General features: G+C 49.1%; 1 protein-coding gene across 2 annotated transcripts in view; it reads right to left on the bottom strand.

The window, feature by feature from the left end:
* SUPT6H (SPT6 homolog, histone chaperone and transcription elongation factor) overlaps positions 1–18,463 on the bottom strand; it is a 41,000-nt gene that overhangs the window by 6,752 nt on the left and 15,785 nt on the right. For both annotated transcript variants that reach the window (XM_031657442.1, XM_031657443.1), the window contains exons 8-29: positions 17,949–18,050; positions 17,577–17,693; positions 17,136–17,225; positions 16,807–16,949; positions 14,017–14,165; positions 13,467–13,565; positions 12,589–12,718; positions 12,353–12,503; positions 12,022–12,176; positions 11,629–11,824; positions 10,953–11,092; positions 10,712–10,829; positions 9,293–9,369; positions 8,928–9,063; positions 8,493–8,630; positions 8,247–8,414; positions 7,518–7,645; positions 6,175–6,382; positions 5,502–5,649; positions 4,676–4,818; positions 2,886–3,026; positions 1,208–1,403 (exon numbers count right to left, since the gene is read on the bottom strand). In XM_031657442.1, the coding sequence (XP_031513302.1) occupies positions 1,208–1,403; positions 2,886–3,026; positions 4,676–4,818; positions 5,502–5,649; positions 6,175–6,382; positions 7,518–7,645; positions 8,247–8,414; positions 8,493–8,630; positions 8,928–9,063; positions 9,293–9,369; positions 10,712–10,829; positions 10,953–11,092; positions 11,629–11,824; positions 12,022–12,176; positions 12,353–12,503; positions 12,589–12,718; positions 13,467–13,565; positions 14,017–14,165; positions 16,807–16,949; positions 17,136–17,225; positions 17,577–17,693; positions 17,949–18,050 (3,073 nt within the window). The remainder of the gene's footprint in view (positions 1–1,207; positions 1,404–2,885; positions 3,027–4,675; positions 4,819–5,501; positions 5,650–6,174; positions 6,383–7,517; positions 7,646–8,246; positions 8,415–8,492; positions 8,631–8,927; positions 9,064–9,292; positions 9,370–10,711; positions 10,830–10,952; positions 11,093–11,628; positions 11,825–12,021; positions 12,177–12,352; positions 12,504–12,588; positions 12,719–13,466; positions 13,566–14,016; positions 14,166–16,806; positions 16,950–17,135; positions 17,226–17,576; positions 17,694–17,948; positions 18,051–18,463) is intronic.

Below are 18,463 nucleotides of genomic sequence, written 5' to 3'. Positions count from 1 at the left end.
TCCCAGCACTTTGGGAGGCCGAGGCGGGTGGATCACGAGGTCAGGAGATCGAGACCATCCTGGCTAACATGGTGAAACCCCGTCTCTACTAAAAATACAAAAAACTAGCCGGGCGTGGTGGCGGGCGCCTGTAGTCCCAGCTACTCGGAGGCTGAGGTGGGAGAATGGCGTGAACCCGGGAGGCGGAGCTTGCAGTGAGCCAAGATCGCGCCACTGCACTCCAGCCTGGGCGACAGAGCGAGACTCCGTCTCAAAAAAAAAAAAAAAAAAAAAAAGAAATACAAAAAACTAGCCGGGCGAGGTGGCGGGCGCCTGTAGTCCCAGCTACTCAGGAGGCTGAGGCCGGAGAATGGCATGAACCCGGGAGGCGGAGCTTGCAGTGAGCTGAGATCCGGCCACTGCACTCCAGCCTGGGCGACAGAGTGAGACTCCGTCTCAAAAAAAAAAAAAAGGCCGGGCGCGGTGGCTCAAGCTTGTAATCCCAGCACTTTGGGAGGCCAAGACGGGCGGATCACGAGGTCGGGAGATCGAGACCATCCTGGCTAACACGGTGAAACCCCGTCTCTACTAAAAAATACAAAAAAAAAAACTAGCCGGGCGAGGTGGCGGGCGCCTGCAGTCCCAGCTACTCCGGAGGCTGAGGCAGGAGAATGGCGTGAACCCGGGAGGCGGAGCTTGCAGTGAGCTGAGATCCGGCCACAGCACTCCAGCCTGGGCGACAGAGCGAGACTCCGTCTCAAAAAAAAAAAAAAAAAAAAAAAATTTTTGTAGAGATGGGCTCTTACTAAGTTACCCATGTTGGTCTTAAACTCCTGGGCTCAAGTGCTCCTCCTGCCTTGGCCTCCCAAAATGCAGGGCTACAGCCATGAGCCACCCTGTTTGGGCTTAATTTCTGACCCACTATTGGATTGTGAGACTCCTTCACCTTCTCTGGGCCTGGATTAGCTGATATGAAGGACACATTAACCTGGGCTCCTAGGACACTGAAAGAATGAGGCCTTAAGAGTCACAAGGCAAATGTGACCCAAAAGACTCTGGGTTCCAGCCCTACCTATGACTCTTTCATGACATCTCCAGGCCTCAGCACCTCAAAGCTGAGTACCTACTTCCACTTGAGACTGACACATGTGCATCCTGTGGCCTGAATCTCGCACTGGGAGAACTGCCAAGATTCAGGGTGCACAGAGATGGTGGGAGGCACACTCACTGGTCCGCTGCTGCTTCCGCTTCATGTCCTCCTCCTGCTTGTGGTCTGCAGCTTCAGCATCAAAGTCATAGTAGGTGTCCTTGGGCAGCTTCCACTCATTGTTCCTGTCCATGAGGTCTGAGGTGCGGCAGGTCAGGTCTGCACTGAACTTCTCAATGTCAATCTTCATGATGCGGCAGTGAACAGTCATTCCCACCTAGATCCACAGAACATTTGAGCTGGAAGGGACAAAGATGATCTAGCCCGATGCCCTATTTCACACACGAGAAAACCAAAGTCCAGGCAGAAAGGTGTAAGGTGTAAAGTGACTCGCCCAAAGCCAGCCAGCTGCTGAATGGCAGACTGGGAGTTTGGCGTGGAATCCCTGCACTGATGCCTCCACTCTGGGCAGGAAAACCAGCTGGAGCCTGCTGGATCTACCCTGTCCCTGGCACTCTTCTCTTCTCCAACGAAGTTGCCTAGTTACTGCTCCTAAAGTGCCATCAAAGGTTGACTCCCCCAAGCCCCCCACTTTTTTTGAGACAGTCTCACTCGTCTCCCAGGCTGGAGTGCAGTAGCGTGATCTTGGCTCACTGCAACCTCCACACAGGGTTCAAGCAGTGCTCCTGTCTTAGCCTCCCAAGTAGCTGGGATTACAGGCGCATGCCACCACGCCCGGCTAATTTTTTTATTTTCTGTAGAGACGAGGTTTCACCATGTTGGCCAGGCTAGTCTCGAACTCCTGACTTCAACTGATGATCCACCCACCTTGGCCTCCCGAAGTGTCGGGATTACAGGTGTGAGCTGCTGCGCCTGGCCTGACTTCCCTTTTTGAAGGGGAAGCAAAATAATAGCTGTTTTCTGTAGCTTACCCTTGACGTGGGCCCTTCTAAGTAGTAGCAAAAGTCAGTCACTCTGCATCACTCTCCTCCTTGTGAAAAATCTCCCCAGCTTCATTTGTTAGAACTATCTTTCCCCAGCCCTCCTAAGTCATAGTTCTCAGGCATTCACAACACTCAGAACCAGTGAATTTGGCAGAGCTGGTATCAGCTATGTCACTAACTGGGTGATTCTGAAAAATGTGGAATTTCTCTGACAAAAGACAGTATTTCCATTTCCATCAGCACGTGAGATTAGAGACAACATATGTCGATGTCAGTGCTGGTATCTAGTGGGTGCATAATATATGGCCGGAAAATAACAGAACAGTAAGGAAGCCTAGAGATTTCCTCCCCATCCACAGACACCATCTCAAGGTTCCTTCTGTTATCTGGTTCTGCCTAGAGGATCCAGAGGCTCCCTGTGCACAGGGGCTGTGCCATGCATTATTTTCCATCCTCTACAGCACTGCTGCCTGGTCTTGGGAGAACAGGCAGAGCCTTTCTGTTTCACAGCATGAAATGCTGGGCCCTGCCCTCTGGACTGAACTGCAGCTTCCCACACAGGGAGAGAGAGCCCTCTCCTAAAGGACTGGGAACTTGCTGAAATTTCACAAAGGCAGTGAACAAAAGCTGCTACTCATTCAAATGCTTCTCACCCTAGCTTCTTTCAACTAGTTATAAATCTTCCCTGAAATGCTTCCCACCCGCAGCCACTGGGAACAGAGCCTAACTTCTGGTGGGGACAGCCCAAAGTTAAAGACAACCTGATCTGGGCAGCTGAAAATTGCACTACGACCTTAGGACAGTCAGCCTTCTACCTTCACTCGTTCTTCTGGCCGCTTTACCACTTTGTCACTGAGGAATTTGGTGGGGATGAAGCCGGTGACACCATTGTCTAGCCGTGTTTTGACACCGATGGCCTGGCCTGGGCACGAACCGCTGTCAAAGTGGTTCCACACCTAAAGAGGGCATGAGGAGAGGAGCTTGATTATCAAGATTCTAGAGATTGCTTATTCAGAAAAGAGCTCCCAGAGGTGTTGTAATTTCTTTTACCACTGACACCTTGCAGCATAATCTGAAAACACAATGATGACTTAGTCATCTGCCAAGACAGAATTTGAACTTCTACAAAGTCCCTTGTCTCATAGCTGATGCTTGGCACCACTGGCCATCAGATGAATCTTTTTCTTTGAGATGGAGTCTTGCTCTGTTGCCCAGGCTGGAGTGCAGTGGCGCAATCTTGGCTCACTGCAACCTCCGCCTCCCGGGTTCAAGCCGATTCTCGTGCCTCAGCCTCCTGAGCAGCTGGGATTACAGGCGTGCACCACCACACCGGGTGGATTTTTATATTTTTAGTAGAGACGGGGTTTCACGATGTTGGCCAGGCTGGTCTCGAACTCCTGACCTCAGGTGATCTGCCCACCTAAGCCTCTGAAAGTGCTGGGATTACAGGTGTGAGCCACCACGCCTAGCCATCTTTTTATTTTTCTTGAGACAGGATCATTCTGCCTAGGCTGAAGTGCAGTGGTGCAATCAGGGTTCACTGCGGCCTCAATCTCCCAGGCTCAAGTGATCCTTCCACCTCGGCCTCTCGAGTAGCTGGGACTATAAGCGCACGTCCCCTAGTCTGGGCAATTCTTTTTTTTTCTTTGAGACAGAGTCTTGCCTGTTGCCCAGGCTGGAGTGCAGTGGCGCAATCTTGGCTCACTGCAAGCTCCGACTCCCAGGTTAACACCATTCTCCTGCCTCAGCCTCCCAAGTGCTGGGACTACAGGCACCCGCCACCACGCCCGGCTAATTTTTTGTATTTTTTAATAGAGAAGGGGTTTCATCATGTTAGCCAGGATGGTCTCGATCTCCTGACCTCGTGATCTGCCTGCCTCAGCCTCCCAAAATGCTGGGATTACAGGCATGACACTGCGCCCAGCTGCCCCTTCCTTTTTAAAAAAAGGAGATGGGGTCTTGCTACATTGCCCAGGCTGGCCTCGAAATCCTGGGCTCAAGTAATCCTCCCAAATCAGCCTCCGATGTAGCTGGCACAGGCGTGAACCACTGTATGTACGTGCCACCATGCCTGGCTGCCATTTTGTTTTGACCCAGTGACTGTAATAAGTTTCCACGTCAGCCTTTTTTTTTCCCCTTTTCTGAGACGAAGTCTCATTCTGTCGCCCAGGCTGCAGTACAGTGGTATGATCTTGGCTCACTGCAACCTCCACCTCTTCGGTTCAAGTGATTCTCCTGTCTCAGCCTCCTGAGTAGCTGGGATTACAGGCATGTGCCACCGCAACTGGCTAATTTTTGTAGTTTTAGTAGAGACGAGGTTTCACCATCTTGGCCAGGCTGGTCTCGAACCCCTGACCTCAGATGAACCGCCCACCTTAGCCCCCCAAAGTGCTAGGATTATAGGCATGAGCCACTGTACCCAGCTATGTCAGCCTTCTCAGAAGGGACTTCATGCTAAACCTGTATGTTTCCTATCTGTCTTCCTTCCTTGTGTACTTGTTTGGTAAAAGCATGATCTAGAACGCCCTCATCTCTGATTCCCTTTAGGCACCGAGATCATTCAACCAAGAAAATCCACTGAGCAAGATAACGCTGCAGCACACACCTCGCTTAGTTCAGGGAAATTGTCCTGCTGACAGAAGGGGCACTGCCACAGCCCTGTCTCATCATTGCGGATCGCCTGGTCATAGCTCTCACCCTGGGGACGCCTGTGGGCGATGCCAGTGACATTGCAGATGATGAGCTTTCCTGCAAAAAGGAAAGAGGATGGGGAGCAGGCTCAGAGAATGTGGAAAGAACTTATTTCCACCAGCCTTTAAGTGACAGAATATCTGACTTCCTTCCCATCCTTGAAGAGGGAACTCTTTCTGAGCTTTATTTATTTTTTTGAGACGAAGTCTCGCTCTGTTGCCCAGGCTGGAGTACAGTAGCGCCATCTCGGCTTACTGTAACCTCTGCCTCCCAGGTTCAAGGAATCCTCCTGCCTCAGCCTCCAGAGTAGCTGGGATTACAGGTGCCCACCACCACGCCCAGCTAATTTTTGTATTTTTAGTAGAGATGGGGGTTTCACCATGTTGCCCAGGCTGGTCTCGAACTCCTGGCCTCAAGCAGTCTGCCTGCCTTGGCCTCCCAAAGTGCTGGGATTACAGGCATGAGCCACTGTGCCTGGCCGTTCCCCTGATTTGATGATAGAGAAAATAAAGCTATAAGAAGACTAACTGCATGAAGATTCCACAGCACATTGGAAGCATATCTGACCTTAAATTCAGTTTTGATTTTCAGTCCAGGACTCTCCAGTCTTTTAAAATGCTCTCCTGGTCTTCCCCATGTACAACACAAACCTGCCTCAATCTGCTGGAACTGCGGCTTGGTTTGAATGTACATGGTAAACACACCCCTGCTCCCAATAAAAAAACGACCCCAGAATTTACCAATGTAGAAGGTCTCTGGTGTTTCTTTGGTTAACATATTGAAGATCTCCTCTGTGTTGGGAGAGCGGTAGGCTGTCCGGAGGTCCTTGTATCGACAGCTCAACTCTGCCCGGATGTCATAGAGTGTGATGTGTTTGTCACCATAGCCCTGGGGAAGAAGCCCATCAAGAAGAGCCTTGCAGCTGCCCCCCAACCTGAGCCTCAGGGAGTCCCGTGGAAGGGGCGGGCCTCTCCAGATGGGAGTACGTTTCTGTCAGGGCTTCTTCTCTTCTTTCCATCAACATTTACTAAAGGTGGTTTTCAAACTTAGCCATGAAACACTGTCCTGTAATCAAAATACTTCACGGAACCCCAATGAGTCCACAGATATATGCAAAGCTGTGCTGTTAGAAAGGAGGAAAGGGGGCCTAGACGGAAACTGTAGTACTGACATCCTCCCAACTCCCTCCTGCCCCTTGTAATTATGGTGGCAATCTCAGACTCCCCTGGCTCCTTAAGAAGCAGACCAAAAACTTCCTTGAGGAATCCGGTAGAGCAGGGCAGGGAGATGAGAGGGTCAAGTCTGCCATACTAACAGTATCAGGCTTTCTCTGCACACTCACTACCCAAGTCTCCTACTAACCTGGCCACTTGGGATGGGTTTTCCTGCCGGGCCTTCCATGCTGTCCCTTACCTGCCTCTCCAGCTCTTCTGCAAAGGCATCAAGGTCCAGGTCTTTGAGTCGCTCTGGGTTTTCCAATATTTCTTCGAGGGCTCCTGCAGGATTGGCATCCTCGGCTGATTCATCGTATTCCAGGGCATCCACTGCCATCTTCCTAGCCCACTCATAAGTCTCAGGGTGGACGCGGGAACCATCAAGGACTTCAATATATGAGTCAGTGCTGGAGGAAAGGCAGAAAAGGAATAGGATATAGAACGAGAAGCTTCTAGTAACAACCCAAATGTCCACCAATGGGGAACTGGTTAAATAAATTAGGGCACCTCCATACAATGGAATACTATACAGCCATTAACAAGAATGAGGTAGATCTATGTGTGCTGACATGGAAAGATGGCCACAATATATTGATACGTGAAAAATGCACTGCAAAAACACTATGAACCATATGATCCCATTTTTGTAGTAAATGGGTAGTTAGTAAATGCATAGCAAAAATAAAATTTAGAAAAACTGTAGTATACATAAAATTGTTATGGTAGTTATCTCTGGGGGGTGGGATTATGGGGGACTTCCACTTTCTGCATAATATTTCTACATGTTGAATTTTATATGATGAAGTTATATGAGTCTTATAATAAGATAAATCAAGAAAGGGGAAAAAAAACCTTCGAAAATTTGCTGATAGCTATTTTCCCCCATAAAGCCTTCCCAGGCTGGTCTTGCCCGTGCACTCACATGGACCTATGTTATTCGTGGAGTGTTACAGCAAAGCTGAGTGGAAAATGAAGTTTTAGAACTTGAAGCCTATTTCCCCACTGATTTCCATTACTGAATGAGGAGCTATGTGCCCGTGGAAAAGATCCTCCAAAGACTGAGTTGATAACTTCTGGAGAGGAAGAGGTCAATAGTGAAGTCCAAAGTCCAAGTGAATAGAACTTTCTCTTAATAACATCATCTCAAAACATACCAAATCTCTCTCCCCCTTCCTTATCTCTTCATACCCCCAAACTCCTTTTTCATTGCCCCTGCTATTCCCACCCTTATCTGGCCACAACAAACCATAATAAAAAAAAAGTAAGTTTGTGTTCACTGAACAAAATCTTGTGTTTTCCATGCTTAATTTATAAGCTAAGCTGGTCCTTTTTATGTTTCTCTCACATGAAAAATGTTTCACATAATTGAACCGATCTTTTCCATAGGTCAGGGGCTCTTGACTGAATAAAGTTCCTTACCTTTTCTTTAAAACATTTCCTAAATTAAATGGCTTGTGGCCCTTTGATAGCCCTAACCCCTGAAACCCGAAAACAAAGCCCCCAAGGGAATTCCTCCTGCCCCATCCAGGCAGAGGGCATCACCTGTCCCCCAGGGAGGCCGTGTCGATCTTGAGGAAGCCAGCGCAATTCATGAAGACTTTGGGACCCATGTGGCACATGGTGACCAGCTGCGTCCGGCTCTCGAGCCGGGTGTTGTTCTGCTTCAGGATCTGGGGGAGAGAGCTGGACTGAGCCAGGGCAGTAACCAGGCCCCACCTCCCCAGACTGTTTCAGTCTCTATTAAACCCTCGTAACAAAAATTCTGTCCCCACCCAGTATCTAGTTGAGCACTACAGCACGCTATCGACTACTCAAAATTAAAAAACAAACAAACAAAAGTTTTGCTTTAAATGGGAAAATAATAAATGATGTTATACCTACACCAAAGACCTAATGTACGGCTTATAAGTTACAAGTTAACACTAGTTGGCTGGGCGCAGTGGCTCATGCCTGTAATCCCAACACTTTGGGAGGCTGAGGCAAGTGGATCACTTGAGGTCAGGCGTTCGAGACCAGCCTGGTCAACATGGTGAAACCCCATCTCTACTAAAAATACAAAAAATTAGACGGGCGTGGTGGTGCAAGCAGCACTGAAGGGCACAGCTTTGGCCAACTGGGTCTGAAGTCAGACTCTGACTCTCACTAGCTGAGTGATTTTGGACAAGTCACTAACCTTGGTCTTCCTGAGCTATTAAATTATACTGACAAAGTATATATTCATATTCAATGAAATGGCAAGTTTTAAAATTTCTGAATTCACTCCAATCCTACCTTCAGGAGGTGGGTCCCTTTCCGAGGTCCCAGGCCACAAACATACTGGATCAAGGCCTGGCTGTAAGGGTGGGCAATGGCACGGTTGACATCGACCCCGACCTCATTGACTCGGTTGATAAATTCACAGTACAAGGCATTGAGCAGCTCCTCTTTCACCACATGCTCCTGTTGACATTAAGCAGGCAGGAGTAAGGTTACTCTGCCTTTCCCTCCACCCAAGTCTGCCTGTCAAATCCTACTCACCTGCAAGGGGTGAAACTTGAGACACAGGATGTCTTCATCGGAACTGCACACCTGGGCAAATTCAATCAGAGGGTCCTGGATGCGCCGGGCCAGGGAGACGGCCTGTCTCAGCACTGGAGGGTAATCCCGGAATTCTGCCTAGAGTCAAATGAGGGTCAGCAGGGCCTTAAAATACCCTCAGCTCCAACATCAAGAGGAAATCCAAACCATTCTTGTTTAAATCATTTTCTCTGCTTCTCTGGGATCTTTTTTCCTGGGACCGATTTAATTTCTGGGACTCCCAATCTGAACCATAACTGCAAAACGGAGAACTTCCGCATGGATAAGTACACAGGTATAATCCTGTGCCCTGATAACCTTTGTTTCCCTATTTAATCTCTTTGGGACTAATAGCACTTGCCTGGGCAGGCCCTAAGGGTGGGGCTCCAGCATTACCTCTGACTTCTTGCTGTTCATATAGAGAATGGCCAACTCGTTGTCAACCAGCTCTACCCCAATAGATGACAGCTGCTGGCCCTGATCCAACTCATGTACAATGCGTTTCACATCTTCAATCAACATCTGGGCGTCCCTGGTGGGATAAGTGTTGGTCAATGAATACATTTTCTTAGGGATGGACAGTCTCATGACTGCCTTGGGGGCAGGGAGGAAACGGCTTTGAAGACAATGAGGTAAAACATCGCCAGGCACACTCCCTGCACAGGCACAAGCCCCATATGTTATAGGTATATGCCAGATACAATAATAAGGGATGAATTGGGTCATAGCCTTAAACTAGGTGTGGTCTAATTCCCACCTACCTGTTCTCTCCTGCAACTGTCACCACATGAGGCTTCTTATTCAGGAGAAATTTCTTTAGCGTTTCAATGTCTTGAGCCTGGATTGAAAGAAAATTGAAGCTGAATGGCTCTGAGGATGTGAAGATTTCAGGCAATTCTGTCTCCCTATGTTGGAGATCTTGTAAGAACTGGAAAAGTCTTCAGGTATCTGGTCCAAGGTGCTTCCAAGGAACCATTCCCACATCTTCCTGAAAGTTGGCCACCCTGCCTCTGCTTAATAATTCCACTGACTAGAACTGCACTCCAGTGGTACTAGCTGCCACTGGCCAGGTCGCAAGGATGAAGTGAGGAGACCGTTCTTTTTTATTGTAGACCAAAATCTAATACTTAGCCACTGGTTCTAGTTTTGATGAAGCAAAACAAAGAACTAGTAGCTGCTCTCTTTTGGGTGTGGGCCCTTTGCAAAGATCAACATGGTTAAGTATGATTTTTTTCAGCCTAAAAATGTCCAGTTTCTTATGATTTACTTTCCAGTGCCTCACACTCCTGCATGTCCTCCTTCTGTGGCTATTTCATTTGTGGTGTGACTTTTGCTAAAATGTGAGTAGTTAGGACTATTAGATATTCTGATCTCCATTTCAAGATTTTAAGGGCTGGCTGCAGTGGCTCACACCCGCACTTTGGGAGGCTGAGGCAGATGGATCGCTTGAGTCTAGGAGTTTGACACCTGCCTAGGCAATATGGTGAAACCTTGTCTCTACAAAAAATACAAAAATTAGCCAGGCATGGTGGTGCACGCCTCTGGTGGTCCCAGCTACTTGGGAGGCTGAGGCAGGAGGATCACTTGAGCCTGGGAAGCAGAAGTTGCAGTGAGATGAGTTCTTGCCACTGCACTCCAGCCTGGCGACAAAGCAAGACTCTGTTTCAATAATAATAATAATACAATTTAAAAACTAGTTGTTTCTTAAGAAGTTTTTCTTTCAAGAACGGGGCTCTGTCAACAAAACTCAAAGATACCACAGATATTATTAGGATAAACAAAATTCAGAAATATACCAACCAAATGAATTGAAAGTCTTCTTTCCTTGGAAAAAGAGACCCTGAAAGGCTAAAGCAGGGAAAAGGATGGCTTCACGCCTCAGTGGCTTTCAGCTGCTGGAACAGCCTGACCCAGATGCTGGTAAGAACAGAGGCAGTTAAAGCAACTCCAGAAGCACACAAGGCCTAGGAATTGGCCTCAAGCCAGAAGCAAATTCTGTACCAGATAACTTGAGTGCCATCTACTGCTCATGGAAGTGAGGCATCCCAGGGGACAAGTCAGTGACCAGATCAGAGAATCAGTCTTGCATAGGATTTTGCTTAGACCATAAACACTTATTCCCACTGAATCATAAGACATACTCCAGATGTACACTTAGTAACCTCGTCCTAGCCACTTGCCTTCTTTTCCCGCTCTTCCTCTCTCCACGCAGTTCGCCGTTTGGTAAAATGGGGCAGTCGAAGGAAGTCTGTCACTTCTCCTTCACCATTGACCAGGGCACAGAACACGGGGTGATCTCTGCCAGACGGACAGAAAAACAAGAGTGCAATAATCAGCAATATGAAGTTATAAATGAGAGAAAAATGAAATTTAGGAAGACAGATAAGAGATGGTGCTGGGGAGGCAAAAACAGGCTGTTACCTGGCAGAGGAGAAAGCAATGCCCAGGACTCGAATGCCTTTCCCTTGGTTCTCATCCATAAAGTCGTCATCTTCTTCCACCTGCTGATCTGGTCGGTAGGGCGCCACTCTCAACCAATTGTAGAGTTTTCGACTACAGGCCTGGGGGAAGAGACACAAGGGATATTACATACACGATGACATTATGGTCATCAGGCTCACCAAGTGTGCTACGGAAACACACTCATACACAAGTGCAAGGGTGTGTGCTTTTTTTTTTTTTTTGAGACGGAGTCTTGCTCTGTTGCCCAGGCTGGAGTGCAGTGGTGCCACCACGCCCGGCTAATTTTTTTGTATTTTTAGTAGAGATGGGGGTTTCACCACATTAGCCAGGATGGTGTAATCCCAGCACTTCGGGAGGCCAAGGCTGGCAGATCACGAGGTCAGAAGATCGAGACTATCCTGGCTAACACGGTGAAACGATGTTATTTTATACTAAAAATATAAAAAATTAGCCAGGCTTGGTGGCGGGCGCCTGTAGTCCCAGCTACTTGGGAGGCTGAGGCAGGAGAATGGAATCAACCCAGGAGGCGGAGGTTGTAGTGAGCCGAGATCGCGCCACTGCACTCCAGCCTGGGCAACAGAGCAAGATTGTTTCAAAAAAAAAAACAAAAAAAATCATGAGTCTCTGCCCTCACCTTTATGACATATTCCTTGGCTTCAGCCAGCAGCTTGTTCTTGAGTTCCTTGGCCATCTGCACATAGAGGAACTGCTGTAAAGCCCGTTCGATGGCCATGGTGCGCTGCCGGTTCCACTCCTGCACCTGGTGGCTGAACTCATCTCGGTAGTAAAACTGTTTTATCTCTTCAAAATATGTCTGGTCGTTGCCATAGCTGAGGAAAGACACAAAGCTATGGTGTCAGGAATGGAGAAAAGGGACACCCAATGTCCACAAACATTCTAAGGAAGCCAGAGACAACAGCTTGCTCAACTATGAAATTGTGGTTCCCCACTCCTGAGGGGCCCTTCCCTCCATCAGACTCCTCACCAGGCCTTCTCCAGAGAGCCTCCAGGCCAGGGTTCTACTTACCCTTCCACTCCCTTCATATCTATGCTGATGTCAGTGGTGAGGAGTCCTTCGTCTTCAGCCAGGCATATCTTGAGGAACTGATCATCTCTCAGTTCCTTAACAGGCTTGTTCTTTAAGTACTTGAAGGAATAGGCATAGTGGGCCTCATCCACATCCTGCACACATGAAGGGAGAATCATGAGCCTGTGGATGGGCTGGGCCAGGCCCCAGGAGAAAAGACTGCCTTTCTGCTTTCAGGCACACAGCTCAGTGAAGTGGAAGGCAAGAAACTCAGGCCAATCAAAGAAGGAGCTGGGGCACATCTTGGATCAAAGCCCTTCACCCAGCTCACCTTTCTACCTTTCTTGGTGGGGGTTATATTTAGCTTGGCTCTCTCTTGGAAGGTTTGCCTCAGCACCTGCCGGACAAGGGGCTCACGGGCAATCTGCAGGGCTACCATGTAGCGGGCGCCTTCTAGCACAGCTTCTGGAGTAGGGAACTGGCTGTGGGGAAAATGGTGCAGCTACAGGACCAGGCTGTTGTGGCCCTCAGGCCCCTCCTCCTGTCAGTCACCTGCTGCACGCCTACCTGCAAACATAATCCTTGGCCAGCTCCAAGGGCTCTGCCGGAAACTGCTCTGTCTCATGCCGCTGGTAGCTGTCCCGCAGGTTCTCCCCAAACTGCTCAGGAGTAAGCCCAAACTTTTTGGCCAGGCCATCTAAAGCAAACAGAAGAGTGAAGGGTAAGGCAGCAGATGGGCTGATAAACCTCTTGGCTTTCAGAATCTGGAGTTGGAATTCTGGGAACTAGCCTTTGTTATTTTCCTGAGACGGTCTCGCTCTGTTGCCCAGACTAAAGGGCAGTGGTGTGATCATGGCTCATTGAAGCCTTGACCTCCTGGGCTCAGGCGATCCTCCCACTTCAGCATTCCCGAGTACCTGGGACTACAGGTGTGTCTCACCACTCTTGGCTAATTTTTTCTGTATTTTTTGTAGTCTTGCTATGTTGACCAGGCTGGCCTCCAACTCCTGGGCTCAAGCGATACTTCCACCCTAACCTTCGAAGTGCTGGGATTACATGCTTGAGTCACTGTGCCCAGCTAGGGCACTGGAATTTAAAGAGGCCAGGAATGAGCAGGACCAGGTGGTCAAAGAACAATGAAAAAACTGATTTTAAACACTTGATGGGCTGTTATAAGGCAGAAGAAACAGACAGACTGGACTCTCTCCCTCTAATCATGAGTTTCCCATTACCTCAGGAAATTAGAGAGAGGCTGAACCGTCACTGTGGGGCGGGAATGGGTATGGAGAGGAAGTGCTTTTGAAGACCAGATAACAGGCTGGTTCAGGATTGGATTGGTGATTGACCCAGATAGCCTTTCTTTTTCCTGCCAACCAGTCTTTTTTTCTGGGTAACTTCCCTTGCTCAGGCTAGAATGCCTAAATCCCAAAGCAGCTAGCTTTTACCTAGCCCAGCACTCTGGCAGATGGTGTACATGTCTCGGCGAGAGGCTTGCTTGAGCTCTGGCCCTCTCTGCTCCTCATCTTCTGCCTCGTCCCCTTCACCTGGGAAGAAAACATGGGGAGATTGAGGGTTCTAGTTTCCAATCACTCCCAAGGATCTGACACATTAGGAGAGAAGCCTTAAAGGGTACCCAGCCAAGGGTCTCCTTCAAGATGCCATGGGCCATCAAGTCTCCCGGGTTTTTGAGACACAGCCTCTGTTTGTTGCCCAGGCTGGTGTGCAGTGGCGTGATCTCAGCTCACTGCAACAACCGCCTCTAGGTTCAGGCATGCCTCAGCCTCCTGAGCAGCTGGGATTACCGGTATGTGCCACCTAGCCCTGCTACTTTTGTATTTTTAGTAGAGATGGAGTTTTGCCATGTTGGCCAGGCTGGTCTCGAACTCCTGACCTCAGGTGATCCACCTGCCTTGGCATCCCAAAATGCTGGGATTACATGCATGAGCCATCATGTACAGCCATCAAGTCTCCTGGATTTTCTTTTCCAGCACTAACCTTCTTCATCTCCCTCTTCCCTGACACGCTTCAGCTTCTTGCGGCTAGCTTTGGCGGCGTTCTGCATCTTAGGGATGTCTCGGCCATAATAAAGAAGAAAATGGTTGTAGACATCTTTCAGCTCATCCATTGACTGGACATCCTTGAGCCTGAAAAGGAAGAGACATAAGGTTTCAGTCATCACTGCGGAAAGGATATAATCCAATTTGGCTCTAAGAGGTCCAATTCCCAAAAGGCAGTATCCCAACTAAAATGGGATCCCAACCAGTTTTTTCCAATTATTATTATTATTGTTATTATTTTTTTGAGACAGAGTCTCACTCTGTTGCCCAGACTGGAGGGAGGATGATCACTTGAACCCGGGAGGTTGAGGCTGCCGTGAACTGTGACCACACCACTGCTCTCCATCACCACTGCTCTCCATCCTAGGCAACAGAGAAAGACACATAGCTGGGTGCGGTGGCTCATGCCTGTAATCCCAGCACTTTAGAAGGCCAAGGCGGAGGGATCACAAGGTCAGGAGAGCGAGACCATCCTGGCTAACATGGTGAAACCCCATCTCTACTAAAAATACAAAAAATTAGCTGGGTGTGGTGGTGGGTGCCTGTAGTCCCAGCTACTTGGGAGGCTGAGGCAGATGGTGTGAACCCGGGAGGTGGAGCTTGCAGTGAGCCGAGATCACGCCACTGCACTCCATCCTGGGCAACAGAGCAAGACTCTGTCTAAAAAACAAACAAACAAACAAAACAAAAACAAAACGAAGACACATGATTGCCCTAGACCATATCTTACTTATTTATTTTTTTGAGATGGAGTCTCACTCTTGTCACCCAGGCTGGAGTGTAATGGCGTGATCTCAGCTCACTGCAACCTCCACCTCCTGGGTTTAAGAGATTCTCCGGCCTCAGCCTCCGGAGTAGCTGGGATCACAGGTGTGCACCACCACACCGACTAATTTTTGTATTTTTAGTAGAGACAGGGTTTCTTTTTGAGACGGAGTTCGGCTTGTCACCAGGCTGGAGTGCAGTGGCCGCAATCTCAGCTCACTGCAAGCTCCACCTCCTGGGTTTACGCCATTCTCCTGCCTCAGCCTCCCGAGTAGCTGGGACTACAGGCGCCCGCCACCTCGCCCGGCTAAGTTTTTGTATTTTTTAGTAGAGACGGGGTTTCACCGTGTCAGCCAGGATGGTCTCGATCTCCTGACCTCGTGATCCGCCCGTCTCGGCCTCCCAAAGTGCTGGGATTACAGGCTTGAGCCACCGCGCCCGGCCTTAGAGACAGGGTTTCACCATGTTGGCCAAGCTGGTTTCAAACCCCTGATGTCAGGTCATCTGCCCACCTCATCCTCCCAAAGTGCTGGGATTACAGGTGTGAGCCACCATGCCCAGCCCGTTTTCTTTTTTTCTTTTTTTTAGACGGAGTTTTGCTCTCGTTACCCAGGTTGGAGTGCAATGGCGCGATCTCAGCTCACTACAACCTCCGCCTCCCAGGTTTAGGCGATTCTCCTGCTTCAGCCTCCTGAGTATCTGGGATTACAGGAGCCCAGCTGATTTTTTGTATTTTTAGTAGACACAGGGTTTCACCATGTTGGCCAGGCTGGTCTTGAACTCGTGACCTCAGGTGATCTGCCCAGCTCAGCCTCCCCAAGTGTTGGGATTACAGGCATGACGCATGCCCGGCCTCCTCTTTCTTTCTTTTTTGAGATGGAGTCTAGCTCTGTCGCCCAGGCTCTGTGGTGCAGTGGCATGATCTCGGCTCCTGCAACCTCTGCATCCCAGGTTGAAGCGATTCTCCTGCCTCAGACTCCCGAGTAACTGGGATTACAGGCGCCCGCCACCACGCCCAGCTAATTTTTGTATTTTCAGTAAATATGGGGTTTCACCATGTTGGCCAGGCTGGTCTTGAACTCCTGACTTCATGACCTGCCCACCTTGGCCTCCCAAAGTGCCAGGATTACAAGCGTGAGCCACCGGGCCTGGCCCCAGCCCCCTTTTTCTTAAGAGACAGGATCGGCTGGGCGGATCACGAGGTCGGGAGATCGAGACCATCCTGGCTGATATGGTGAAACCCTGTCTCTACTAAAAATACAAAAAAAAAAAATTAGGCATGGTGGTGGGCACCTGTAGTCCCAGCTACTCAGGAGGCTGAGGCAGCAGAATGGCATGAACGGGGTGGGGGGGGCGTGGCTTGCAGTGAGCTGAGATCGAGCCATTGCACTCAGCCTGGGTGACACAGCGAGACTCTATCTCCAAAAAAAATAAATAAATAAATAAAATAATTCCTGGGCTGAAGTGATCCTCTTGCCTCAGCCTCCCAAGCAACTGGGACTATAGGCAGAAGCCACTGTGCCTGTGCCTGGCTTCTAATTTTTTTTTTTTTTTTTGAGACAAAGTCTTGCTCTGTTGCCCAGGCTGGAGTGCAGTAGCACGATCTCAGCTCATGGCAACCTCTGCCTCCCGGGTTCAAACAATTCTCCTGCTTCAGCCTCCTGAGTAATTGGGATTACAGGCGTGCGCCACTGCTCCCAGATAATTTTTTGTATTTTTAGTAGACATGGGGTTTCACCATGCTGGCCAGGCTGGTCTCGAACTCCTGACCTCAAGTGATCTGCCTGCCTCAGCCTCCCAAAGTGCTGGGATTACAGGTGTGAGCCGCTGTGCCTGGGTGACAAGTTGGATTTCTAAGGGATGGGGCCCTGTGCTACATATTCTCCAAGGTTTAACAGTGCTCCTGCAGGGCCAGCCTTGGTCTGAGGGCTTCCCATAATGGAATAAACACCGCATGTTTTACCTCTCCATGTCAGTGGTGTCCAGAGCCCGGATGCCATCGGCAAGAGGTTTGTCAGGGTCAGCAGAGATCTGTTCATACTGATAAGCCTGCATCTTCTCAAACAGCCGTGTTAGGTTCTCTTTACGGATCCGCAGCTGGGTCCACTAAGGTGAAGTAGGGCAGGAATGAGGGCTCGTATTCAGCCCTGGAGACCCAAGGCTGCTCTGTTCCTTACCAGAAAACCTGGTTGGGGGGACTAGACAGGCCTGGGAGGTTTGGGTTTGTGGTATCCTGGTAGTAATGGTGCCTACCCTGGCCCATACCTCTTGGGTGCCACGGATCCACATTACCTTTTCATCCCACTGCCAGACTCTCCATAGGTCATTGATGTGCAACTCAGGCTCCACATACTCCTTTCGGTAGAAGGCAATAAAAGGCACCTAGGATGGCAAAGAGACTGCAGTCACTCAGAGACGATAGATCTGCTAAGATCCCCTCTGTCAATAGATAATGACTTTCTGGACAAACAGCTCCAGGAAATTCAACAGTCAGAAGCTTGGGCTCCTTCACAGCCCTTCCAGGGCCTAGTGCTTTCCTCAACAGGAGAAAATAATGCTGCAGACAGGGTAGGATTGTTCTCGTGATCACTAGGGTCTCTGCGGGTCCTAACACTTCTTGAGTCACGGATAGGGGATGGGGAAGGGGGCTCCCACCTCATTTAGTTAACTATTGTTTCCCTCATCCCCTAACTAAATTTCTCACCAATGGGCCACCAGAGCTTGAGGTGTTACCTCAAAATGCTGATTTCGCATGAAGCCCAGGGCCTCTTTGATCTTCTGAATTGTGCTGGGCCCTTTCCGACTGAAGCTGCTGGCTGGCTGCCCTCGGTCTAGGTAATCACAGCTTTCCTAAAGTAGGAAAATAAAGAAATAGCAAAACACTGTCACTTGGTTTTTCTTACCACACAAGACTGCTTAATAACAAAGCATAACTTTTCCAGATGAAATCTAAAAAATTTTTCTCATATACACACACTTGTTGGGACTACATACACAGTTTTCTGTACCAGGCACACAGATGTATGAAATAGGGGAGGACGAGCTCCCCATCTTGATGAAGTGTCTTTTGGTTCATGTCAAAACCTAAGGATCTTTTCTGCGTACCTGGAGAGAAATGGTTGGTGTGGCAAAAGCATTCCTGTAGATCCAGTCAGCTTCTTCTTCTAGTTCATCATCTTCAGCCCCCTTGACTGGGATGGAGCGGAGCTGCAGCGGAAAAGACAACAGAGGGACTTTATGTCTCACTTAAGAAAAACATATACCTTTTTGGACAGAAACGCGTGATCATCAAGTGTACATTTCCATTATTGTTCTGGAAATGCCATACCAGTGTTGTTCTGGCATGAAATAAGCATTGCTTTCTTTTCTTTTTTTTTTGAGATGGAGTCTCGCTCTTGTTGCTCAGGATGGAGTGCAATGGTGCGTTCTAGGGTCACCTCAACGTTTGCCCCCGGAGTTCAGCCTCCTGAGTAGCTGGGATCACAGGTACCTGCCACCACGCCCAGCTAATGTTTTTTTTTTTTTTGAGATGGAGTCTCGCTCTGTTGCCCAGGCTGGAGTGCAATGGCGCGATCTAGGCTCACTATAACCTCCACCTCCCAGGTTCAAGGAATTCTCCT

The sequence above is a fragment of the Papio anubis genome, chromosome 17 (genome assembly GCF_008728515.1).
Source record: "Papio anubis isolate 15944 chromosome 17, Panubis1.0, whole genome shotgun sequence".
NCBI classification, from domain to species: Eukaryota; Metazoa; Chordata; class Mammalia; order Primates; family Cercopithecidae; genus Papio; species Papio anubis.
The sequence above is the reverse complement of the archived record's forward strand: the minus strand, read 5'-3'. Positions and strand labels throughout refer to the sequence as shown.